The 26,616-nt window shown below is 53.8% G+C and overlaps 1 protein-coding gene across 2 annotated transcripts; it reads right to left on the bottom strand.

Annotated features, from left to right (window-relative positions):
- Window positions 1–1,381: 1,381 nt before the first annotated feature.
- Window positions 1,382–26,397, bottom strand: LOC102410433 (granulocyte-macrophage colony-stimulating factor receptor subunit alpha). 2 transcript variants are annotated; one of them, XM_025276044.2, is made up of 12 exons: window positions 25,548–26,397; window positions 22,288–22,381; window positions 17,572–17,711; window positions 15,655–15,778; window positions 15,409–15,538; window positions 13,599–13,783; window positions 11,476–11,609; window positions 10,216–10,239; window positions 8,158–8,293; window positions 7,167–7,260; window positions 5,143–5,224; window positions 1,382–1,973 (listed from the first exon to the last, which is right to left on the bottom strand). In XM_025276044.2, exons 2-12 carry the CDS (start codon window positions 22,352–22,354, stop codon window positions 1,800–1,802), a joined length of 1,290 nt encoding a protein of 429 aa, XP_025131829.2. In that variant the 5' UTR covers window positions 22,355–22,381; window positions 25,548–26,397; the 3' UTR covers window positions 1,382–1,799. The 2 variants fall into 2 exon arrangements, with proteins under 2 accessions (XP_025131829.2, XP_025131830.2); XM_025276045.2 differs by having other exon boundaries at window positions 22,288–22,375.
- Between the last annotated feature and the right edge of the window lie 219 nt (window positions 26,398–26,616).

Genomic DNA, 26,616 nt, shown 5'->3' with positions numbered 1-26,616 from the left:
AGCAAGCTCCAGGAGAGAGTGAGGAACAGGGAAGTCTGGCATGCTGCAGTCCATAGGGTCGCAAAGAATTGGACACAACTTGAGAGACTCAACAATAACAATTTTTAAAGCCTGTATTCAGTTTGTTACAATATTGCTCTGTTTTATGTTCTGGTTTATTGGCATCGAAGCATGCCGGATCTTAGGTTCCCCACAAGAAATCAAACCCACACCCCCCCCAACACTGGAAGGCGAAGTCTTCACCATCGGACAGCCAAGCAAGTCCCTGGGTTCTGACGTTTAACTTACTCATAAACTCATCCCTGTCAATCAGTGTGTTCCGGGGTCCAAGCCCATCTTCAGCCGGAGCTGATGCCGGAAGAGAAGCCGGTCTTTCCGAGTCCAGGCCACTCCCGGTCACTCCCGCCCGGTGATTACAGGCGGCACCTCACCCCAGAGACGCGCTGGAGTGACCGCACGGCTTATCTCGGGGCCACAGGCTCCGCGGCCACAGTGATAGCGAGCACCTTCTCTGATTCCACGACCTCATCTTTCTCGCTTTTCTCGAAACACCGCAAGCGTTTCCCAAGACGCTCTTCCTGTGCGCTGCGCCAAACGCAGAAGTTTCGCAATGAAATCTTACCAGCGGCCGCCGTCTCTTGAGAAACACCTGTTTCTCTGTACCGTGGACTTGGGACCAGCTCATGGGGTTCCTGGGAAATCGAAGCCGGGAGCTCCCGCTGTCGGAGCTGTGTGTCTCTGCCTCTAGCATCGCCGGCCGGCAGACCGAGCGTGAGAGAGCTGTGCCCAGGAGTCGGGTCCCTCCTGGACGTGGCTGGAACCCAGCGAGATGCTTCACGTGTGGTTGTCCAGAGACGCCACGGAAGAGAATCGCGCTCCACCGGACGTCTTCCGTCCTCATTCTGCATCTGCTCCCTTTGCCCCCCAAACGGACAGAGGCCGGTGATTCATTGGGAGAAACTTGCTCACTTTCTCCTAAAGCCTCCATCCTTTCCGAGGTTATCTGCTTCGCTGGCACCCTTCAGTTCAGTTGGTTCAGTCACTCAGTCGTGTCCGGCTCTTTGCAACCCCATGGACTGCAGCACGCCAGGCCTCCCTGTCCATCACCAACTCCCGGAATTCACTCAAACTCATGTCCATCGAGTCGGTGATGCCATCCAACCATCTCATCCTCTGTCGTCCCCTTCTCCTCCTGCCTTCAATCTTTCCCAGCATCAGGGTCTTTTCCAATGAGTCAACTCTTAGCATTAGGTAACCAAAGTATTAGAGTTTCACCTTCAACATCAGTCCTTCCAATGAACACCCGGGACTGACCTTCTTTACGATGGACTGGTTGGATCTCCTTGCAGTCCAAGGGACTCTCAAGAGTCTTCTCCAGCACCATGGTTCAAAAGCATCAATTCTTCGGTGCTCAGCTTTCTTTATAGTCCATCCATCCATGGGATTCTCCAGGCAAGAATCCTGGAGTGGGTTGCCATGCCCTCCTCCAGGGGATCTTCCTGAACCCATGGAGACCGGACACCCCCTTATTTCTTTGTCTCCAAGTCTGTGCTGTTACGGGCAAGTTTGGTGCTCATCTTCACAGGGACGACCTGGACCAGAGTGTGAGCCGGACTCTGCCAATATCCTCACCCACCTACAGGGCACATCTGGGCGACGGGTGGGTGGCTGGTCCTTCCTGCAACTGGGAAAGGTGTGTGCAGCGATGGCCAGTGGGCGGGGAAGTGGGGGATGGTGTAGCAGAGGCTGAGGCAGTGGGATCGGGTGGCAGGCGGCGGGCAAGTCAAATCAGAGTCCTCTTAGTGGTTGAGCAGAGGACCCCCAGAAGGGATGTTTTCGTAAGGGTTGGGGGCTGGGGCTGGACCTCCCATCTTTGCTGGTGCACTCGCCAGCGACAGGGTTTCCTCCACGGTGAAGATGTCCTCGGGGTCCTGGGAGGCTGATGGCGGGTGGCCTCCACACGAGGCTGTCTCCTAGAAGAAAGGACACAGCACACAGGTGAGGCCACGCTCTGGAGTCCCTGGTCCTCCCAATCAGTGGTACTCATGATGGCCAGAAGGTGGAAAGGGCTCATGTATCAACGGATGGATGATGGATGGTGGGTGGATGGATGGATGGATAGATGGATGGATAATGGATGGACAGATGATGGATGGATGGATGGATGGATGGATGGATGATGGATGGATAATGGATGGATGATGGATGGATAATGGATGGATGATGGATGGACGGATAATGGATAGGTGGATGGTGGGTGGACGGATGATGGATGGATGATGAATGGATGGATGGATGATGGAAGGATGGATGGATGATGGATGGGTGGGTGATGAATGGATGGATGAATGATGGATGGATGGATAATGGATGGGTGGATGGTGGGTGGACAGATGATGGATGGATGATGAATGGATGGATGGATTGATGCGTAGATGGATGGATGATGGATGGATGGATGGATGATGGATGGATGGGTGAATGGATGGATGGATGATGGATGGATGATGAATGGATGGATGGATGATGGATGGATGGATAGATGGATGGATGATGGATGGATGGATGGATGATGGATGGATGGATTGATGATGGATGGATGATGGATGCATGGATGATGGACGGATGATGAATGGATGATGGATGGATGGATAATGGATGGATGGATAAATGGGTGGATGATGGATGGATGGATAGATGGATGGATGATGGATGGATGGATAGATGAGTGGATAAACAGCATGGGGTCCATCCACAGAGTGGAATATTACAGAACCATAAAAAGTAGAGAAGATCTGACACAGGCTACAACAGGGATGGACCCTGAACACACGCTGCTCAGTGGGAGAGGCAGACACAGAAGGACGCAGTGTGTGACTCCATTGATAGGAAACGTCCAGAACAGGCAAGTCCACGGAGACAGCAAGTGGGTTTGTGGTTGTCAGGGACTGCGGCAGGCAGGGGAGAAGTGACTGGTGATGTAGCTAGGGTGTCCTTGGGGGCGATGAGCATGTTCTGGATCTAGACAGAGCCGATGGCTGCAGCGTTGGGAACTTGCTAAATGCCCCAAACTGTTACTTTAAAGGGTGGGTTCTACGAATGTGAGTGAAATCTTGATAATGCTGTGTTTTTATTTTTTAAATAAAGAATGAACACATCATGGGTACAGTCATCTCTGAGATGCCTGCAATCCAGGTGGAGGGATGAGTCTTTGCCATCTCCCAGTGAAATCACAGAGAGACAGTTCCCGATTTTGAACAGACCCTCCCCTGTCTTGGTGTGACCTCTGGTGGACGCCACAGCCCCACCAAGTTGGTGTGTCTAGACCCCAAGTACGGAGGTGACCAGAGGGATCAGTGGCCTGGGGGGCCAGGTGGGTAGCTGACTGAAAATGTGGGGAGCCTCACTCCCCAGTTTAGGTAGGGGGTGATCCTGGCTGGCCTAAGGCTGAGAGTCAGGGCTGGGGGTGATAAGTTCACAACTCCACCCTCCAGGAAATAAGGACCGTTGATGTCAAGCCACTGAGTCCCACATACAAGACCACACATTTGAAGGACCTGGGATTCGCCTGTGCAGGGCAGGAGGCTTCCCAGGTGGCGCTAGTGGTAAAGAACCCACCTTTCAATGCAGGAGACCTGGGTTCGATCCCTGGGTGGGGAAGATCCCCTGGAGGAGGGCATGGTAACCCACTCCACTATCTTTGCCTGGGGAATCCCATGGACAGAAGAGCCTGGCCGGCTGCGTTTCACAGGGTTGCACAGAGTTGGACACGACTAAAGCGACTTAGCATGCACGCACACAGGTGCAGGGCAGAGGGGTGAGGTCAGTACAGGACCTCTGGAAGGTTCAGATCGTTGTCAATCTGTGGTTTTATCTCTTTATCTCAACAGCACTAAGCACCATGGTCACTTTGGTCACGCACAGATCAAGAAACGCAAAACTTTTGCTTTGGAGTCAACGGGCTCCACCGAAGAAACCCAGGCACTGGAAGCAGGGGAGGGGGCTTCCTGGGGAAATGGCTCTGGGTTCAGAACGCAGGTTGTGCTTTAGGGGCATCTCTGCTTTCTCACGGGGATGGAGACACGTGTGGCGGATGGGGAGATGAAGTCAGGGGCACAGAGCTGCTCCCGGGAGGGTCCCTGCCTCCAGCCACCGTGGGGTGGGGGGTGGGCGGGAGCTCGTGAGTCACACGGACGCCCTCCTGCCAAAATTCAGCATCCACCCAGGAGCGCACACGGGGCGCCTGGATCGGAAATGCGGTCTTTGCAGATGCCACTCCTCGGAAAATCCCAAGGTGAGCGTACCGCGATTTCCATGGCGACCCCAGAAAGGCACAAAACCCAAGCTCTGCAGTTTCCCACGTGGAGATAAGTCGCCTTGTATCACTTTCTCTACTTTGCTGCAGAAGCAGCTGTGGGTGCAGGCAGCTGGACACCCGTGTCCCCGCCACCGCATGAGCCCTCGGCCCTGCCCTGCACACCCCTTCCCTGCCCTAGGCCCCTCCCTTCCCGTAGGCCTCTCCCCTCCCCTAGGTCCCTCCCCTCCACACTCCCTTCCACGCCCTCCCCGCCCTAGGCCCCTCCCAACCCTAGGCCCCTCCCCTCCCCTCCATTCCCTTCCCCTCCCCTCCATTCCCCTCCCTTGCCCAAGGCCCCTCCCCTCCACATTCCTTCCCTACCCTAGGCTCCTCCCCTCCATACCCCTCCCCTGCCCTAGGGTCCCCTCCCCTCCCCACTGCCCTCCACGCCCCTCTCCTGCCCTAGGCCCCACCCCTCCCCAAGGCCCTCCATGCCCCTCCCCCGCCTTAGGCCCCTCCCTTCCCCTAGGCCTCTCCCCTCTCCTAGGTCCCTCCCCTCCACACTCCCCTCCAGGGCCTCCCCACCCTAGGCCCCTCCACGCCCCTCCCCTCCCTCTCCCCTCCCCTCCCCTGCCCTAGGCCCCGCCTCTCCCCTAGGCCCCTCCCTCCCTCCCCTCCCCCTCCCCTCCCCCTGCCCTCCCTGCACACTCCGCTCCCTCCCCCTGCCCTGCCCTCCTGGGGGCACTGACAGCCCCAAGCCAGCCTTCCACACTCGCGCCCGCGCCCCGCGTCTCCGAGCGCCAGTCTCCCAGCCCAGGCGGCGCCCGGGAGGCGGCCTCGCTCACCTCCAGGCTGGCCAGGAACGCGCCGGCGAGTTCCTGCTTCACCCGCGGGATGGGCGGAAAGAGCTTCTTCTTCAGGGAGAACCTGGCGGGAAGAGACGCGAGACGCTTGCGGCCCAGCCTCAGAGCTGCCAGGGGCCCTGTCCTGTCCGAGTGCCCACAGCCCCGTGGCGAGGCCGGCTCCTCATGTGGCGCGGCCGGCCTCAGGGCTGAACGCGGGCCGGGGGCGGACAGCGCTGCCCGAAGAGCTCTCCCTCCTCGCCCGGGGCGCGGTGAGGCCCAGTGCCCACGTGGCCGGCCCTGGCCACCGTCCCGAGCTGGCGGGTCGGTGCTAGGGGCGCCCTCAGGGGTCTGGGCAGGGAGGCCGGGCGTCCTGGGGACCGCTCACCGCCTGACGCAGCTGCCCGCCTCGGCCCCGACTGCGGGGCGGGCCCGCGAGGACAGACAGCTGAGACAGGAGACCCTGTCCCCCGCGAGCGAGGAGCCCTGGACCCCAGGCCCCACGTGGCAACCAGAGCAGAAACCCAGAGGCAGGTGGCCTCGGGACCGGCTCCAGCCACTCCACCAGCATGTCTGCGCAAACTCGGCGAGCATGTGACCTCAAGACCCTCCAGGGACCGGAGCCCCTCTGAGCACCCTCAAGTGTCCCCTCTCCAGGCCCCAAAGCCTCCTGGATGCCATACAAACACCGCCGGGACGCCCCCTGTCCTCGTGTGCGTGTGTGTGCGCGTGTGCGTACTCTGAAGTCGCTCAGTCATATCCGACTCTTTGCAACCCCGTGGACTGTAGCCCGCCAGGCTGCTCTGTCCATGGGACTCTACAGGCAAGAATACTGGAGTGGGTTGCCACGCCCTCCTCCAGGGGATCTTCCCCACCCAGGGATCGGCCCTGCATCTCTTACATCTCCTACCGTGGCAGGTGGGTTCTTTACCACTAGGGCCACCTGGGAAGCCCCCGTGTGTCCTCACAGAATGCCTTCTATATGAGAGCCCCTAGACACCCCATCACTGATTCTGGTCCTTGTGAATGAAACGTTCCAGACACATCCAGCGTGTATACGAAAACGCCCTCAACTGCCCTCCGCACGCCCGCGGCAGCCCCCTGCCTTGGGTCTCCCATGGGCAGCCTTTCTCCGGACACTGCGGGGGTGGGGGTGGGGGTGGGGGTCCCCTGGCTTTCAATACACCTGCGCAGGTGTGAGGAGGCAGCCAGGAAAGGGGGCAGAGCCTGCGTCTGCAGCTGCATTTTATGCCACACAGCCCGGGTCTCTCCTGGGAACACAGTCCAGCCCTGTGTTTCTCAGTTCAGTCCAGTCGCTCAGTCCTGTCCGACTCTTCATGACCCCATGGACTGCAGCACGCCAGACCTCCTTGTCCATCACCATCTCCCGGAGTTTGCTCAAACTCAAGTTCATGGAGTCGGTGATGCCATCCAGCCCTCTCATCCTCTGTCGCCCCCTTCTCCTCCCGCCTTTGGCTTGGAAATAGGCGAGCAGCTCGCTGCCGCCCCCGTGTGGCGGCTGTGGCCGTGGCCGGCCTCCACCACCCCTCGGTTGCGCCTGCAGGGTCCCGTGGCAGGCATTTCTGGATCGTGACGCCAGGGACTGCCCCCTAAGTGGGGCGCTCGCTTTGCCCAGCCACGTGCTCGGGACCCATCTTCCGCTCAGGCTTGTGTTATCTGCAGAGACCCCTGGCCTCACCTCTCTCTTGGAAGCCTCTTTTTAAAGTTCACTCCTTCAGGCACTAAATCAAGAGGGCATTTGGCACTAACCACGCAACCCCTAGGAACACAGGAAAATTAAATTGTGCCGTGACTAGGTCCCACGACAGACCAATGTCGAAACCCAGGCCCCTTAATAACAGCCACTCCCTGTTCCCAACCCCTCCACCCTGAGCAACCTCCACGCTGCATTCCGAGTCTGGGATTCCGGCCACTCCGTGGGGCTGCGGTGAGAACGTGGGCCCTTTTGTGTGTGGGTTCTGACCTGCCGTTTTCGAGTTTATTTGGGGTGTGTGTGTGTGTCTTACCTTTTACAGAGGAACATCAGGGCCATGCCAAACAAAACCGTGGCCCCCACCACCAGCCCGATTGAGACCACCAGGAAATTCTCCTCTGGGACACCTGGTGGGCAGACAAGCAGAGGGCCAGGAGTGACTGGGCGCTCCGGTTGGCACACACAGGCCCTGCCTGCCCATCCCTGGTATCGGACGACAGGGCGGGGGATGTGGGGGCAGAAGCAGGGCTGGAGAGGAGGAGGGGGGAACTTCCAGACAGAGGGACCCCAGGGATTTGAGAAGGATGGCACCAAAGAATCTATTCTTCTGGGATCCTGCACCCACCACAGCCTACTGTATGTCACTGTCCCCAACCAGTCCATCCTAGAGGAACTCAACTCTGAATGTTCACTGGAAGGACGGACGCTGAAGCTGAAATTCCAATACTTTGGCCACCTGATGCAAAGAGCCGACTCATTGGAAAAGACCCTGACGCTGGGAAAGATCGAAGGCGGGAGGAGAAGGGGGCGACAGAGGATGAGACGGTTGGATGGCATCACCAACTCGATGGATGTGAGTTTGAGTAAGCTCTGGGAGATAGTGAAGGACAGGGAAGCCTGCCGTGCTGCAGTGCATGGGGTCACAAAGAGTCGGGCACAACTGAGCAACTAAATAACAAATCTCCCACCTCCCCCCTTGCCACTCTCAAAAGATGATACAGCAATTACTTTTCCACAAAGGCACAATTAATACTGCACAATGCCCTCCTTGTCAGTGGATATTAACTTTCAGTTCTGCACTGCATAGCCAAAGGAATGAATGCGTAATTGTGAAATGTCAAGGGTGAGAGAAAGAGGTGTGTACGAGCAACTGAACAACAGAAATGAAGGTGAACTGGTTTCAAATAAAAGAGAAACTGTTAAAAAAAGAAAAGGAGGATCGGACAGCAAGACTCAAAGGAAAGGTCATTCCTATCCCCCACCAGGCACATGTCAGCATCTACGGGTGTTTCTGGGAGACTCACCAAAACGGTGCATGGAGCTCCACTCACTCCAGATTTGAAATCGCACATGTTGCACCCTCATGCGGACGGTGTGCTCTCCTGTCACGTCAGAGCGGGGCAGTCTGTACTTGTTTTTATATTGTCTGCTTAGAAAAACCTTTGAAAGAAAAAAGGACCTCGTGACAGCCATGGATACCAGACTGGAAACACGGAGAAGGTGGAGGGTGTGTCCCCTGACAGCTGGGGGCACAGCGGACCTGCCGCCTCTGGTCCATCCCTCCTAGCCCACTGTGGGAGCCCGAAGGGGCTTTGCCGTCTCTCATCTGGGGCTCCCATCCCTTCATGGCAAACAGGTGCATAGAAAATGGAAACTGTGGCAGACTTTATTTTCTTGGGCTCCAAAATCACTGCAGACGGTGACTGCAGCCATGAAATTAAAAGACGCTTGCTCCTTGGGAGAAAAGCTCTGACAAACCTAGACAGAGAATTAAAAAGCGGAGATATCACGTTGCCAACAAAAGGTCCGTCTAGTCAAGGCTATGGTTTTCCCAGTAGTCAGGTATGGATGTGAGAGTTGGACCATAAAGAAGGCTGAGCACCAAAGAACTGATGCTTTTGAACTGTGGTGTTGGAGAAGACTCTTGAGAGTCCCTCGAACTGCAAGGAGATCCAACCAGTCCATCCTAAATGAGATCAGTGCTGGGTGTTCATTGGAAGGACTGATGCTAAAGCTGAAACTCCAGTACTTTGGCCACCTCATGCGAAGAGTTGACTCATTGGAAAAGACCCTGATGCTGGGAGGGACTGGGGGCAGGAGGAAAAGGGGACGACAGTGGATGAGTTGGCTGGATGGCATCACCGACTCGATAGGCATGAATCTGAGCCAACTCTGGGAGATAACAGGACAGCGGTGCCTGGTGTGCTGCAGTCCGTGGGGTCTCAAAGAGCTGGACACGACTGAGTGACTGAACAACAACAATCAGGACACTCAGCTGTCCGTCCGCGTCCGGGCCTGCTGCAGAGGCCCCATGCCCTTGGGACGTGGGCTTGCGGTTATTCTGAGTCTACACAGAGGGGTGACTTCCCTGGTGGTCCAGTCGTTAGGACTCTGCACTTCCGCTGCTGGGGATGCAGGTTCGATCCCTGGCCTGGGAACTAAGATCCTGCGTGCCTCGTAGTACAGCCAAGATAAAGAAATAAAATAAAAATGCTTTAAAGAAATTGCTGAAAGAAAAAAAAGCAAAAGGATTCTACACACAGGGCTCAGGGTAGGGCAGGGACGTGCAGGGCGCAGCCAGGCTCTGAGCCCATGGACGCCTCTCACACACTCACACACTGGACGGGCCTTTTCCTACCGGTGGGGGTCAGAGCATGGCAGTCCCTGGTCGCCCCCTGGGGCTCTTCTAGGACCTGTGAGTCGGGACAGGCTGGGTGGTCAGGGAGGAAAGGGGGGTGTGGCCTGGGGGTGCCTGGTGGCCCCACAGATCTGGGGCTGAGCCCCGTCCAGAGTCTCCAGAGGAGGGTCCTCCCGCCTCTTCCAGCTTCTGCGGGCTCCAGGCGACCGTCCCTGGGCTGGTGGCCGCCTCCCTCTCGTCTCTGCCTCCGCCTCCACGTGGCTTCTCCTCTGTGTCCGTGTCTCTCCTCTTCTGTGTCTTATAAGGACCCTGTCCCTGGGTTTAGGGCCACCCCCATCCAGGAGGACCTCATCTCAGACCCTTCACTTCATCACCTCTGCAGAGACCCCGTTTCCGAATAAAGTCGTGCTGTGCGGTTCTCGGTGGACCTGACTTATACAGGGACCCTTTCAGCTCCCTAGTGTGGGGCTCAGAAGGGGCAAGGAGGCCCATTCAGGACCACCATGTTATTCCGTCCATGAGGAGGATGACACCAGGCTGCCTGAGCTGAGTCAGAGGTGTCTGGGAGACCGCAAATTTTCCATCGGTCACCAGAGCCTGGTGACCCCTAAACAGGGGCACAGAGGGACCCGAGGCTGAGCTGAGTGCCCTGCCCGCCAAGGGAGGGACTCTGAGCACCTATGACCCAAGCACGGATGCAGCGGAGAAAGGAAGGCATACTTACGGGTTCTCTCTTAGAAAAGCTGCCCTGTAAAGAGAAAGCAAAGGAGAGATGCTAAGTGCCTGGCCTTTTGGTTTTGTCTGCAAACGCGAGAACCCCCTGGGAATCCCAGGAGCGCTGTGACGATTATTTTAAGCTGGAGATAATCGCGTTTCCACAGACGCAGGGATTTAAAAGAGGCTTCTCAGAGTTTCTCTTATCAAGCTGAAAGCAAAAAGCTTCTGGGAGTGAGGGCTAAGTTGCTCACATGTGTCTGACTCTTTGTGACCCCATGGACTGCAGCCCCCAGGCTCCTCTGTGCATGCAGTTCTCCAGGGGGTCTCCCTGACCCTATCTATGATCGACTGAAGCACAGCAACCCCGGTGTTCTGGCGCTTAGGACTCTATGTGTTTTCACGGCTGAGGGCAAGGGTTCTATCCCTGGTCGGGAACAAAGACCAAAAAAGATGTGTAGCCAAAACGAAAAAGAAGGAACACATTTTTTTCCCCCAGAGAAGGTTTTCTCTCCTGTTTTTGCCTTTCCTCTATCCACTTGGGAAGGAAAGATGCTACCTTTCAGAATGTGAGCTGTGTGGGGGAATGAATGAACGTTGATTTTTGTTGTTGCAGCCCCTGCTCTGAGGGAACTTGCCTTCCACGGGGTGGAGAGAGGCAGACAGCAGAGGTGGATGAAAGCCCTAAACGGAACCGCTAGAACCACGAAACCCTGAGACTCAAACACAAGCACCATCTTTATGACCTCGGGCGACGCTAACCGGTTTCCTAGGTACGACCACCAAGAACATCGATGGCAGAAAAAAACAAACAAAAAAAACAGTTCGTAAGTGAACGTCGTCAAAAATGAATGCGCACGGACTTCCCTGCGGTGGGGGTGGGGGTCCGTGGTTAACGCTCAGCCTGCTGATGCAGGAAACATGGGTTCGATCACCGGTCCAGGAAGATCCCGCGTATCGTGCAGCAGGTAAGCCCGCGCTTTGAAACTGCCGACCCTAGAGAACAGCCTCCGCTGTCTGCAACTAGGGAAAAAGGTCCACGTGCAGCGACAAAGGCTCAGCGCAGCCAAAAATAAAAGAAATTTAAAAAATTTAAGAGGAATGAGCGGCACTTTTAGGACAAAGAGACAGTAAGGGAAAAAGCAGAGAAGAGACTCGTGAGGCAAAGAGGGACGTCCGGGTGTGTGTGCGTGTGGGGAGGGTGGACCGAAAAGCGAGAGGAGCAGAGGCGAGGCAGTCCGTGTTTCTCCACGAGGGCCCAGGTCCTCACCATCTTCTGGATGTCCAGGGCATAGCGCAAGACGCTATTGGACAGGCTGTACCTCATGGCGGGGGCATCCCAGCGAATCACGTAATGCGATACGTTGTCCCGGACGGTGAGGTTCGCAGGCGGGTTATACTTTTCTGAGAAGAGACCCAAACAGGAAGCAGGGTTACAAACCTGCAACCCGCAGGAGTCGAGTGGGTGAGAGGCAGCGGAAGGACATCCCCCGCTAACCTGGGCCCATTCCCGTGCTGTTGCGTAAAACCCGGAGAAACCCTGCTCTTGAGGAAGCAAAACCTCAGGCCGGCTGAGCCCGCATTCTGGGCTTGTCGGCTCCTGGCCGGGTCCCGCCCCCCCACGCCCCCCTACCCCCCACCCCCGCCCTCTGCCTCTACCTTGCAGACTCGCTGGAGCCCCAGGCAGAGATTCTGCCATGCGAGCTAAGTCGCTTCAGTGGGGTCCGACGCCTTGTGACCCCGTGGACTATGGTCCCGTCAGGCTCCTTGGTCCAGGGAGATTCTCCAGGCAAGAACACCGGAGTGGGTTGCCATCAGGAGAATGTTCTCTGGGCACATCCCTCGCCTTTTCCGGGACACCCTACAAGCGGGAAGCAGACTCACCCAGCATCTACATGGACCACCCAAGCAGCCAGACTCGGTGTCAAGTCTTGGAGTCACTTGGGCTTCCCAGGGGGTTCAGTGGTAAGAAATCCACCTGCCAATGCAGGAGACATGGTTCGATCCCTGGGTCGGGAAGATCTCCTGGAGAAGGGCGTGGCAACCCACTCCAGTATTGTTGCCTGGAGAATCCCACAGACAGAGGAGCCTGGCAGGCTACATACAGTCCACGGGGTCACAAAAAGCTGGACACGACTCAGTGATTAAACCACACGTCTTTATGTGTCTGAATTATATCAGTTAGCATGATACCCTACAAGCCCATCCACGTTGTTGCAAATGGCAGAATTTAAATCTTTTTTTTTTTTTTCTTTTTATGGCTGAGCAGTGTTTCATTGTGGGACTCCCAGGTGGCGCTAGTGGTAAAGAACCCGCCTGCCAACGCAGGAGATGTTAAGAGACATAGGTTTAATCCCTGGGTTGGAAAGATTCCCCTGGAGAAGGGAATGGCAACCCACTCCAGTGTTCTTGTCTGGAGACAGACAAGAGGAGCCTTGATGGGCTACAGTCCATGGGGTCGCTGACAGTCGGAAGCGAGTTAGCACAGCATTTCATTATATATATGCACTATATCTTCTTTATCCATTCACCAGGTAATGAGCATTTAGATGGCTTCCTTATCTTGGCGATTGTCAACCACGCTGCTATGAGCATTGGGGTTCGTGTGATCTTTCCGAACCAGTATTTTCAGTTTTGTGTTTTCGGCGTTTTATTTTTTTAAGATATATAACCAGGAGTGGAATTGCTGGGTCATACGTTAGTTCTGTTTTCAGTTTTTTTGAGACACTTCCACACCTCCACGCAGTTTGCACACCACAGAGAGCTGGACACGACTGAGTGGCGAAACACACATGCGCCTGAAGTCACCCACGGGCCCACCTTAAGGAAGACACTCTGGCCAAGCCAGCGGATGGTCTGTCTGGAACCAGACTCTGTGACGTTGGAGAGTCCCCCAGAAGGACACTTGGTCCCCTAACCAGAGAGGAATTCCTTTCCAAGGAATGCTTTCCAAGGCTGCGTCCGTCGGTCCACTTTGTTCACATGCAACGCAAGCCGACACATCCCGCCCCAAGGGAGAGTTACGCCCCTCTGTCTCCCTCTCTGTGTCTCTGCTTCTTGTTCAGTCGCTCAGTCGTGTCCGACTCTTGGCGACCCCATGGACTGCAGCACGCCAGGCCTCCCTGTCCATCACCAACTCCCAGAGTTTGCTCAAACTCATGTCCATCGAGTCGGTGATGCCATCCAAGCATCTCCTCCTCTGTTGTCCCCTTCTCCTCCCGCCTTCAATCCTCCCAGCATCAGGGTCTTTCACCCCTAATGTGGATCCTGCTGAGGCCAGTCAGGAACGCAACACACAGCCTCCAGAGCCCTGGGACAAATGCAAATGCCATGAAGCAGACGGCTGGCAGAGGAGCAGACGAATACAAGGGGAGCGATTATTAACCGTCTTACCCAGGCTAGGGCCGTTCACGCTAGGAGAATCCAAAAACTGGATGTCTGTGTCGCTGCTGGTTCCGTTCACCAGGAAGAAGTAATCGTCCGTGGTGTGGCCTTCGCCAAGCTCGTCGAAATGGCAGCCCACGCGCGTCCCGGCCGAGTCAAGGATGTAGTGGGTGCACTCAGACACGTTTCCATGCCTGTGGCGTCCAAAAAAGACATCAAGGAGCAGCTAAGCAGTGTGTATCCTCCCGGGATTGTTCTCGTTCAGTGGCTCAGTCATGTCCGACTCTCTGAGACCCCATGGACTGCAGCCCGGCAGGCTCCTCCGTCCGTGGAATTCTCCAAGCAAGAACACTGGACTGGGTTGCCATGCCCTCCTCCGGGGGGATCTTCCCAACCCAGGGATCAAACCCGCATCTCTTACATCTCCTGCATTGGCTGGAGAGTTCTTTACCACTGGCGCCACCTGGGAAGCTCACACACACACACATATATATATACATGTTGTGTCTGTATGTATGCATGCTGTATACTCGAAACTATTCTACTTCAGTTTCAACTATACTTCAACTGTTAAAAAATAATACAAAATTGCTAACGTCCTGACACTCTGGGACCACAGTGGGATTCAAACATGGAGCACTGGGCAGCAGGAGGAAGAAAGGGAGACGGGTGTTCTCCTCTCTGGATGTTTGGACATTGTAGACTGATGTCCTCCAGTCTCAGAAGAAACATTTCTGGATTATGGGACGGGCGCAGCATTTAGCGTCAGGTCCCCGGGAGGAGGGCGTGGCGGCCCACTCCAGGATTCTTGCCTGGAGAATCCCACGGACAGAGGAGCCTGGGCGGGCTACAGACCGAGGGGTCAAAAAGAGTCAGACACGACTGAGTGCTGAAGCACAGCAAAGCTCCAGTCTGAGGCCTCAGATTATGGCCCAGCCCACGGCTCACCCAGCATTCAGCATCAGCACCCTGTGAGTCACTGAACCATGGGACAAGCCCACGGCTCACCCAGGATTCAGCATCAGGACCCCTGTGAGTCCCTGCACCACGGGGGCCCATGTCTCACCCAGCATTCAGCATCAGGACCCCAGGGAGTCCCTGCACCACGGGGGCCCATGTCTCATCCAGCATTCAGCATCAGGACCCCTGTGAGTCCCTGCACCACGGGGGCCCATGTCTCACCCAGCATTCAGCATCAGGACCCCAGGGAGTCCCTGCACCTTAGGACAAGCCCATGGCTCACCCAGCATTCAGCATCAGGACCCCTGTGAGTCCCTGGACCATGGGACAAGCCCGTGGCTCACCCAGCATTCAGCATCAGGACCCTGTGAGTCCCTGAACCATGGGACAAGCCCACGGCTCACCCAGCATTCAGCATCAGGACCCCTGTGAGTCCCTGGACCATGGGACAAGCCCTTGGCTGACCCAGCATTCAGCATCAGGACCCTGTGAGTCCCTGGACCATGGGACAAGCCCAGGCTCACCCAGCATTCAGCATCAGGACCCCAGGGAGTCCCTCCTCCATGGGGGGCACACGGCTCACCCAGCATTCAGCATCAGGACCCTGTGAGTCCCTGCACCTTAGGACAAGCCCGTGGCTCACCCAGCATTCAGCATCAGGACCCTGTGAGTCCCTGAACCATGGGACAAGCCCATGGCTCACCCAGCATTCAGCATCAGGACCCCTGTGAGTCCCTGGACCATTGGACAAGCCCAGGCTCACCCAGCATTCAGCATCAGGACCCCTGTGAGTCCCTGGAACATGGGACAAGCCCATGGCTCACCCAGCATTCAGCATCAGGACCCCAGCCAGGCTTACAGAGAAGTCCAGGAGTACAGCTGATACCGCACGTCTGCAGGGGCGGCCGGGCCCCGCGTCCAGCTGCAGTTCATGAGTCGGATGTTGTAGATGACGCAGGAGAGGTTCTGGGCTCCGGAGCCCTCCTTGCCTGGGAAGACAAGACATCCAGACCCTCACTGCCGGCCGAGTCATCACCAGCGCCCCGCCGGCCACGCGGACGCCGGGCACCGTCGGGAACGTGCCCAGCGGCCGCGGAGACGTCACCTGGGTTGCTAAAGGCCAGCTGGTGCGAGAAGTCCTGGCCGTCAGAGGTGGCGTTCACGGTCAGCGTGGCGCCCCTGTGCAGGACGGCGTTGGGAAACGTGCAAAAGTAGGTGTCGTTTCTGACCTGCAGGGGGCAGAAGCGAGTATGAACGTACAGCCTGCGCTGCGGGCTCCCCGCGAGCGGACTCAGTCCCGCGAGCGGACTCAGTCCCGCGAGCGGACTCAGTCCCGCGAGCGGACTCAGTCCCGCGAGCGGACTCAGTCCCGCGGCTGTTCCAGCGACTCGGGGTCGGGTGGGGGACCCTCACGAGGACCCCCGTCCGCCGTACACTTAACAGACAACGTGAGATTCGTTTCACCCGTACAACAGTGTGGTTCACAATTTTTAAAGGTTATAAAATCCCATTTCGGGGCTTCCCAGGGTGGGGAAGATCCCCTGGAGGAGGAAATGGTACCCCACTCCAGTCTTCTTGCCTGGAGAATCTCATGGACAGAGGAGCCTGGTGGGGCTACCGTCCACGGGGTCGCAGAGACTTCACTGTGGCTGAAGCGACTTAGGCTGCGAGCACACACTCCGTTTTTAGTTACAATATAACACTGGTCCGGTTCCCTGTGTTGTCTCCTATATCCTGATAGCTTATTAGCTCATAGCGGTTTGTTCCTCTGAGTCCTTTCCTTTATCTCCCCCTTCCCACTTCCCTCTCCCCACTGGTCACTAGTTCGGTCTCTGCATCTGCGAGTCTCCTTCTGTTTTGCTATATTCACCAGTCCATGGTCTGTTTTAGATTTCACGTACAAACGATATCGTCTAATATTTGCCTTTGTCGGCCTGACGTATTTCACTCTGCATCATAGCCTCCAGGTCCATGCACGTAGCTGCAAATGGCAGTTCTTGGTTGTTTTTCACGGCTGAGTGATATTCCGCTGCATATCCCTGCCGCATCTTCCTTATCCATTCATCTGTCAGTCGACACCTAGCTTGCTTCTGTGTCCTCGCTCTCGTGAAGAGTGCTGTTGCGAAGACTGGGGTGCATGCATCTTTTCAAATTCATGCTTTGGGGATCCCCAAAACATGCCACTTTGGCCTAAAGATTATTCAGAGCTAAAGGCAGTTACGAATCAATAAATGCAGAACCAGCTGTTATCTGCACAAAAGCAGGCATAGATCTCCCTTTGTGAAGGTCGCATGCACATCCGATCTTTTCCACATGGGACGGAGGAGGTTGATCTTTACCAACTTAGATGGGGAAGCAGCTTCAGGGTGACCTCATAACATAACTTGTTTCTTTCTTACGCTGCATTGTGGCAGCTTGTGAGATTTCAGATCCTTCACCAGGGATTGAAGACAGCAGTGAAAGCCGAGAGTCCCAACCGCAAGGAACTTAGGGAAGTTAAAGGAAGTTTAACTGAAGGAACTTAAAACCACCTTCATCTTCCGTTAGTCCCCTTACATATTTCTTAATCGTTCCCCCACAGTTTTTCAGCCCCAGAAACCCAAATCGCATTTTCTTTGTCCTCGCACATTTCTGTAATTTATTACCTTTTGTTAAAAAGCCACACAGACTCCCTAGTCCGATCACCTCGTCTTTTCTGCCTTGTTTATGTAAAAGTTAGAAATGTTGGGACTTGCAGTGCAGGGGGGCCGTGCGTTCGATTCCTGGGAGGAGAATTAAGGTGCCGTGTGACCAAAAAAAAAGAGAGAAAGTGAATGCACTGGGATGCTTTTTCTCCTGGTAATCTGGCTTTTGTCCACTTCATCTGCAGACCCCCATGACTGAACCGAAGAAGATGGAGGAAATACGTTTTCCTCCCAGCCAAGAACGTTAAAGAGCGAGAGGCTCAAGAGGCATTTTACAGGGGAATTCAAGACTGACAGGGAGCAGACAGACCCACAGGACGTGAGCCATGAGCACCCACCTGCGGCTCTTGGCTGGTGTCGGGGTCAAGAGGCGTGACTATCGTACATGTTTGCTGAGTCACGATTCTCCGGGAATTCCAGCTGAGGATTTTCTTCCTTGAATCCAGACTCAGGTTTACAATAGGAGATTCCTTCTGTCCTGCCGTGATTAAACACAGAACAAAAAGACAGTTAGGGAGAATCAGGGCTTCCCTGATAGTTCAGACGGTAAAGAATCCGCCTGCAATGCAGGAGACGTGGATTCTGTCCCTGGGTCGGGAAGGTCCCCTGGAGGAGGGCGTGGCAACCCACTCCAGTATCCTTGCCTGGAGAATCCCGGGGACAGAGGAGCCCGGCGGGCTACAGTCCCTGGGGTCGCAGAGTCGGACATCACTTAGTGACCACAAATATATTATATGAATATATTATAATGTATAAATAAATGTATAGTATATAAACATTATGTTTATATCATAATATATAAATAAGCAATATATATCTTTATATTTATGTATTATATTATTAATTCTATTTCCTATATTATATAACATATTGTATATTATTGTGTTAAATATATTATATAATAAATATAACACAAATATATAACACATAGATTTAAATATAAGTAAATATAACTGTAAATATAACACAATATATGAGAATGCAATATATCTAAGATATGTGTATAATATTGAGAGGGTAATAGGCAGGAAGGCCGGGGTTTCCGATCAGAGGAAAGAGGCTGCAAGTATCAGAGATTTTTGATCTCTCTCTTAAGCGGCAGGAGGAGAAAAACTAGTGATATATATATTTTTTCCTTTCTCTATACAAATTTAAAAAGAGGTTTATCCTAAAATACTGTGTTGCCAGAAGGACACCTCGTTCCACCTGCACTTAACTTTTCTCAAACCTTGAGCTAACCAATGCGTTTTTCTTACGGAAATGTTTGTCTTAAGCTACGTTAATGTACCATCTGTTTACCCCAGACTCTGTCTTCAGGTCAGTTCCGCCTAATGGCTCAGAACTGACTTGAGAAACCAGCATGTTAGACTCAGATATTGTTCTCTTAATCTATGTTAATGAAACCATATATTTGTATGGGAATCTGCCTTTCTTCCAGATTCACGTCAGTAGGTTTATGACCCGGGATGACTCAGCTGGTGCCAAGATTATCTTAACATGCATCTTGTGGGTGAGGGGCCTGATGCCATTCTCTGAGTCTTGAGACATTTCCTTCCTTTAACTAGCAGACTGCTAGTACTCTTTCCTGGCAAATCCCATGGACGCAGGGGCCTGGTAGGCTGCAGTCCATGGGGTCACTAAGAGTCAGACACGACTGAGCGACTTCACTTTCACTTTTAACTTTCATGCATTGCAGAAGGAAATGGCAACCCACTCCAGTGTTCTTGCCTGGAGAATCCCAGGGACAGGGGAGCCTGGTGGGCTGCCGTCTATGGGGTCGCACAGAGTCGGACACGACTGAAGCAACTTAGCAGCAGCAGCAGCAGTAACTATATAACATCCAGCTGAAGACTAGCAGGGAGGTATTCTTTCTGCCCCCTTCTGATGCCTATGTCAGAAGCTTTCTCTGTCTCTTTTACACTTTAATAAAACTGTATTACACAGAAGCTCTGAGCAATCAAGCCTCGTCTCTGGCCTCGGATTGAATTCTTGTCCTGAGGCCAAGAATCCCGGTGTCTTTCCCTGGTTCAGCAACAACCTCTCAATATGTTACTATGTAAATACAACGTAGCGAGTCACCACTTTTAAAGGTTGTAATTCATTTACAGTTATTATAAACCGTGGGACGTATTCCCTGCATTTGACAATCCATCCTCATGTCTTCCCTATTTTATACCTAATAGTTTGATCTCCTGCCTCTTATAAATCCCTGCCCCTGTCTTGCCCACCCCCACTTCCGTCTCCACACCGGGAATCACTAATGTGTCTGCTACACCTGGGAGGAGGCTTCTTTTTCGTTACATTCAGTGGTCACTTGTATTTTTTAGATGCCACATTTAAGTGACACCGCACAGTATCGGCCTTTCTCTGGAATTAGCTATTTTATTCTGATGGGGACCATTTTATTTCCTGTCTTTTATCGAATCTGTTACCATACTACTTGTGTTTTATGTTTGGCTTTTTGGCCACAGGGTATGTGGGGGGTCTTAGCTCCCCAACCAGGGATTGAACCCACACCCTCTACATTGGAAGGAGGAGTCCTAAACCACTGAAGCACCAGGGAAATACCTAGGCGAGCTGTTTTAACGTAAACAACGCAGGGACTTCCCTGGTGGCTCAGATGGTAAAGCATCTGTCTGCAATGTGGGAGACTTGGGTTCGATCCCTGGGTCGGGAAGATTCCCTGAAGAAGGAAATGGCAACCCATTCCAGTACTCTTGCCTAGAAAATCCTATGGACAAGGGGTCGCAGAGTCCATGGGGTCGCAAAGAGTCGGACACGACTGAGCGACTTCACTTTCTTTCTCTCTTATGCAGGGACACTCAGGAGCCCGTGAAAGATGGTGGGCACCGTGAATCATCAGAGGGACGCAAACCCAAACTTCGGTGAAGCACCGCGTTATCCCCATGAGATCAGCTGTGTGCTGTGCTCAGTCGCTCAGTCGTGTCCGACTCTCTGCGAACCGGTGGACTGTAGCCCGCGAGGCTCCTCTGTCCATGGGATCCTCCAGGCGGGAATACCGGAGTGGGTTGCCGTGCCCTCCTCCACGGGGCCTTCCCCACCCAGGGATGGAACCCAAGCGTCTAGTGTCTCCTGCATTGACAGGCGGGTTCTTTTAGTGCCACTTGAGAAGCGGTGCTACAGTTATGGGTACCTATCATGATAATCTGAAGAACCAGAAGTTAATTGTTGCAGAGGATGCGTAGGAGCCGGACAGCTCCATGCTCTCGGCGCGGATGTAAAGGCAGGGCATGGTGTGTTGGTTTAACTGAGCGGCTTCCCCTTTCTGGGCATTCAGGATGGAGGAGGGGACAGGTGAGGTGTGTGTGTGTCTGGGGGTGCCACCACAGAGTGTCCCGGAGAGTCCCCTTTGAGCTGGGGACTGGAGTGAAGGAGGTGGTGCTGGACAGGTACCACCTGTCAGGACAAGCCTGCCCTGAACGAAGACATTCTCACCACCCACCTCACCTGCTCTTTTCTCTGCTTGACCTTTTCGAATGCATATAAATCTTTTAACTGGCTAAATAAAACCTCTGGACAGAGGTGACCCTGGAAGAAAGGTGTACCCACCTCCCCAGTTTGCCAGGAGGAGAGAACCCAGCTATAGCCGGGACCTAGCTCCAAATGGCAAACCCACTGAAGGTAAAGGGTTGTTCAGTCGCTCACTCGTGTCCAACTCTTTGTGACCCCGCGCACTTCAGCACACCAGGCCTCCTTGTCCATCGCCAACTCCTGAAGCTTGCTCAAACCCATGCCCATTGAGTTGGTGATGCCATCCAACCATCTTGTCCTCTGTCGCCCCTTCTCCACCTGTCCTCAATCTTTCCCAGTTTCAGAGGTTTTTTTCCAATGAGGTGGCTCTTGGCATCAGATGGCCAAAGTACTGGAGCGTCTCACGTCAGGTAATGAGTTGGACTTGGTTCTGTCATGAGGTGAGGTATCTTTCCCTCTGCGTGACCTCTTTAGCGAGCTGCCTGCAATGCACAATTCCTTCTGGTTCTGGGCTTATTTCACAAGAAGACTGTTTTCTTTCTCTGCCTGTTTCACAGAGAGGCTTCCCAGGGATTTTCAGGGGATTTCATTTTCAATGATGGAAAGCTGGCTTAAAATTCAACATTCAAAAAACTAGGATCATGACATCCGGTCCCATCACTTCATGGCAAATAGATGGGGTAAAAATGGAAACAGTCACAGACTTTATTTTCTTGGGCACCAAAATCACAGCGGACGGTGACTGCAGGCGTGAAATGAAAAGACGCTTGCTCCTTGGAAGAAAAGCTATGACAAAGGTAGACAGCATCTTTAAAAGCAGAAACATCACTTTGCCAACAAAGGTCTGTCTAGACAAGGCTATGGTTTTTCCAGTGGTCATGTATGGATGTGGGAGTTGGACTGTGAAGAAGGCTGAGCGCCAAAGAATTGATGCTTTCTAATTGTGGTGTTGGAGAAGACTCTTGAGAGTCCCTTGGACTGCAAGGAGATCCAACAAGTCCATCCTAAAGGATCAGCCCTGGGTGTTCATTGGAAGGACTGATGCTGAAGCTGAAACTCCAATCCTTTGGCCATCTCATGGGAAGAGCTGAGTCACTGGAAAAGACCCTGATGCTGGGAAAGATAGAAGGCGGGAGGAGAAGGGGACGACAGAGGATGAGATGGTTGGATGGGATCACTGACTCAATGCACATGAGTTTGAGCAAGCTCTGGGAAATATTGAAAGACAGGGAAGCCTGGTGTGCTGCAGTCCATGGGGTCATAGAGTTGGACACAACTGAGTGACTGAACAACAACCCTAATATCGGCAGCAAACCTGACAGTCCAGCTGACTTTAGGATTTGGGGCTGGAGCTGTACGACGCTTGCTCACCTTTGAGTCCCTGATTCTGCTGAATGATAAAGGTACCCACCTCTAGAATGATTTGTAAGAAGACCCCCTTCACCTAGCAGCGGTGGGAGGTACTCAGGTCATGAGAGACTTTGTCCTTTCAGGGGTTAGGAGGGCGGCAGCCCTCACCAGATCACGGACTCCCCAGCGTTGGAAGCCTAGCTGGCACTTACCCAGGACCTTGGAGCGTGCTGAGTTCAGGAGTACCAGGAGGATTACGAAATCCAGCAGGACCACCATGCTGCAGATCTGAAGCTGGACCTAAACCTCCAGACAGGAGACAGCAGTTCAGAAAACAAGATTCCAGTCGACGCAGGAGGATTTCCTTCTTAGCACAACCTCCAGGCAGTCGTTGGGAACCAGAACCTAGCTGCCGGAGCCTCTGTGAGTACAGAAACATGGCAGGCCCAAGGCACTTGGCTCGGGGCCAGACAATGTTGCCTCATATCCCAAAGTGGCTGCCACAGGCCTGCATTCTCATTACACATCCCTTCTTCTGTTCACTGGTGGCCTCACCTCTTCCACCTCTCTAAAGGGTTTTTGGTTTGTTCATATGTCCCTATGTGGTCAGCAATATTCCATCAGAGCACAGTGTGAGGTTATCATCCTGCTTGTACACCTCTGGGTTAGCTGGCATGATCAGATTCCATTTTTCTAAAGTTTTTTACCAGAAGACAATTGCTTTGCAAAATTTTGTGCTAGCTTCTGCCATACATCAATGTGAGATTCCCTTTTAACTTCTGTTTGAAACTCTATCGAAAGCATCAAAAAATTTAACGTATATTCATGATGACAAGTCTCAGCAAACTGGGATTAAAGAAACACTTTCTGGGCTCTACCCAACCTGTTTTTCTCCCCTCAGCCCACTACCACTGGTCCACATTACTGCTGCTGAGAGGTATACTCGGGAGTGGCTAATCCATAGTATTTTAAGCTGATCCTCTCCTAAGTGGTCAGTGAGGGTCTGGGGAGGTGACCCCCCCAGTGAAAAGAAGGGATGTATGATGTGGATGCTAGGTCCACAGCATCCACTTTGGGGCACGAGGCAACTGTCCATCCCTGAGTCAGGCACCCCGTTTCTTCCATTTTCTTCTGCTCGCAAAGGCCCCTGCAAGTAGGAACACTCCCAGCAACAACCTAGGGGATAAACCATGCCTTAGGAAGATCAGCTGATTGCTACTAAACACCTCCCCTTTGAGGAAACTGTTCCTTTCACCAGGGCAGCAATAAAAAAAAAAAAAAGTCTCTAAGAAGTCCTAGAATATTCTGATGGAGGTTCTTTTTATGTTTGGTGATTACAGGGCTGGGTTTTGTGCACTTGAGTAGATTTTTTTGTTTCCTCTGATGTCTTCATGACTCTATGAACACAAAGAGATGGGCACGCCCTTGCTGGTTGCACAGAGGTGATCAGGAGGGAAGCAGCAGTCGACCTGCCCGACAATTAAACATCTTTGCAGGAGGAGCTGATAGCAGCCAGGAGGCCACCAACCGCATGGGGCGCAAGGACCCTTGGCATTCCAGCTTCTTCTGGGGGACGGCTGCCAACCTCCTTTGGAGACAAATTCATCTCCGTGTGCGCGGAAGTCCCCTGAAACATCTCTGACCATCATCGCCTCACCCGCCACCTGTTTCCTGAACATCTCCACGAAGTCAACTGCCTCCCGGGCCATTTTTGCTCCAAACGCTCATTTCTTTCCTTCCTTCCTTCTTTCTTTCCTTCCTTATTTGGCTGAGCTGCGTGTTAGTTGCCACATGTGGGGTCTAGTCCCCTGACCAGGGCTGGAACCCACGGCCCCTGCATTGGGAATGCGGAATCTCAGACACTTGGCCACCAGCGAAGTCCCAGACCCTCACCTCTTCTGCTTAGTCACTCAGTCGTGTCCGACTCTTTGCAACTCCATGGACTGTAGCCCCGCCAGGCTCCTCCATCCATGGGATTTCCAAGACAAGACTACTGCAGGTGGGAGGGTTGCCATTTCCTACTCCAGGGGATCTTCCTGACCCAGGCATCGAACCCACACCTCCCGTGTCTCCTGTGTTGGCAGGCAGATTCTTCATCCACAGAACCATCAGGGAAGCCCCTCACTTCTTATCTGTGGACAAACATATCCATCTGTATTTTTTTTTTTCCATCTGTATTTCTAAGTCGTGACGGGGACACTTTGAAACATAACCGCCGCATCTTGACCTCCCCGAAAACAAGGAAACGTCATGAAATGAGTTCTGAAGATGGACTCAGTCTGGAGCCCATCCACTTTCTTCCTGTGGTTCCCACGTGTGTGTGGATGCTCAGCTGTATCCGACTCTTTGTGACCACGTGGGCCGTAGTCTGCCAGGCTCCTCCGTCCAGGGAATTTTCCAGGCGAGAATACCAGAGTGGCTTGCCATTTGCTTTTCCACCCAAGGAACCTAAAAGTCCCCACTGGCTACCGATGGCTCCCAGATGCTTCTCAGAGCAAGGCATGGAAAGGCTTCCTGGGGGAATCTGACGGTGGTCCAGCGATGACGGTTCCACACGCTTACTGCGGAGCATCTGGGTTCGATCTGAGATCCGACGAGCCGCGCGGTTAGGAGGTTAAAAAAAAAGCTTCGCTTGCTTCTGAGCGCAGGCCGACATTCCCCGCCACTTCTGTCAACTTTCATGAGGACAGAGTGAAGGTGATCTCATTTCTGTGCTTCCCGGGGAAGAGACGCCCCCCATACCCTCACTGGGCGTCACCAGGAGCCGGGTCAGAGGGAGCTGTGTCCCCACCGAGGGTCTGTGTCCCCAGCGAGACCAAAGGGGATGGGAGTGGAAATCAGTCCCGTGCGTCTTGTCCCGTGAGAACAAAACCATCGAGGACTTCATAGCTTAAAGACACCTGCAAAGGAAATCTTTCACAGGTAGATAGTGGGGTTCCCAGCTGATGCTAGCGGCAAAGAATCCACCTGCAACGGGGGAGACCCAGGTTCGATCCCTGGGTCGGGAAGATCCCCTGGAGGAGGGCATGGCAACCCAGTGCACTCTTCTTGCCTGGAGAATCCCATGGACAGAGGAGCCTGGCGGGGTTACAGTCCATGGGGCTTCTTGCCTGGAGAATCCCATGGACAGAGGAGCCTGGCGGGGTTACAGTCCATGGGGCTGCAAAGAGTCGGACACGACTGGGTGAGTAAGCACGCACACAGATAACACGGCATGCACAGGAGGCAGACCCCACCAGCTGGTGACTCCCCGCCACGTCAGTCAGAAATGCAGAAGACTCAGTGTCCACCCTTCCCTTCCCGAAGCTCGGGTGGCCTGACCTTCACCCCGGTAGCTCCTTTCTCCAGCCTCCCCCGGGATGAGGCCGTCTCTCCTGGACTCCGATCTCCCGTCCCATCACAAACCCACGTGGTCAGAGGATCCTACCGGCCAGAGCAAACCCCCCTAAAGATGGGGGAACCGTCCACTTACCGGTCCGTCAACTTTCTGAATCGTTCTTGCCCGACTGTCCAAATCTGGGGCTCCTTGAAGCCGCTGTCCTGCCCACCCGGGGTACGTGGTGGGTGGGCAGTCCTGGACGCCTTGGTAGCAGGTTCCTGGGTGGGGGGAGGCCCCCAATTCCCTTCTAGATGTAGGATTTGGGGGGCAGGTATGACAAAGAGCCTGAGTCTGGTCCTCCCCACGAACACGCTCTCTCCTTCTCTCTTTAAATGGAGGCTCCCCAGGTCAGCAACTGCAGAAATAATCTCTTATCAGCAGAGCCTTTATCGTCACTGAGTGACCGGCCGTCGTTATCATCATCTCAGAGAACAGGAAGTATCTTAACATAGTCCGTGTTCTCTCTCAAGCATGTAGCCTGACCCTCAGTTTTTTTTTTGTTTTGTTTAATTGACCTCCCAAGGTTCCTGCTGCTAAAAGGCAGCAGGGGGCTAAATGGCCACTTGGCTTTCCTGCATCTTCTGGTCGGGGGTGTCGGGGTGTCAGGGGTCACTGGGCTGTTGGCTCGGTGTTCCCGTGTTTGGGAAACTGGCATCTCCTTAGAGCATTGTCTGCATCCACTGGGAGCTGGTTCCCTTTCAGCTCGGAAGCTCTGCCAGAGGCTGTGACTGGCTCTTGTCCGGGTCTGTGTCCCCCAGGGGCCTGGGGGCAGAGGGAGGGATGAACTAACCGGACTTTCAGTCCATCTCTCCCTAAGGAATGACTCACACCCGTTTGCTATGAAATGTTAGTCACTCAGTCGTGACCGACTCTCTGTGACCCTATGGACTGAAGCCCACCAGACTGTGTCCACTGTTGCCCCATCTATTTCCCATGAAGTGATGGGACCGGATGCCATAATCTTCGTTTTCTGAATGCTGAGTTTTAAGCCAGCTTTTTCACTCTCCTCTTTCACTTTCATCAAGAGGCTCTTTAGTTCTTCGCTTTCTGCCATAAGGGTGGGGTCATCTGCATATCAGAGGTTACTGATATTTCTCCCAGCAATCTTGATTCCAGCTTGTGCTTCTTCCAGCCCAGTGTTTCGCATGATGTGCTCTGCATA

This window comes from Bubalus bubalis, chromosome X (genome assembly GCF_019923935.1).
Source record: "Bubalus bubalis isolate 160015118507 breed Murrah chromosome X, NDDB_SH_1, whole genome shotgun sequence".
Classification (NCBI taxonomy): Eukaryota; Metazoa; Chordata; class Mammalia; order Artiodactyla; family Bovidae; genus Bubalus; species Bubalus bubalis.
The sequence above is the reverse complement of the archived record's forward strand: the minus strand, read 5'-3'. Positions and strand labels throughout refer to the sequence as shown.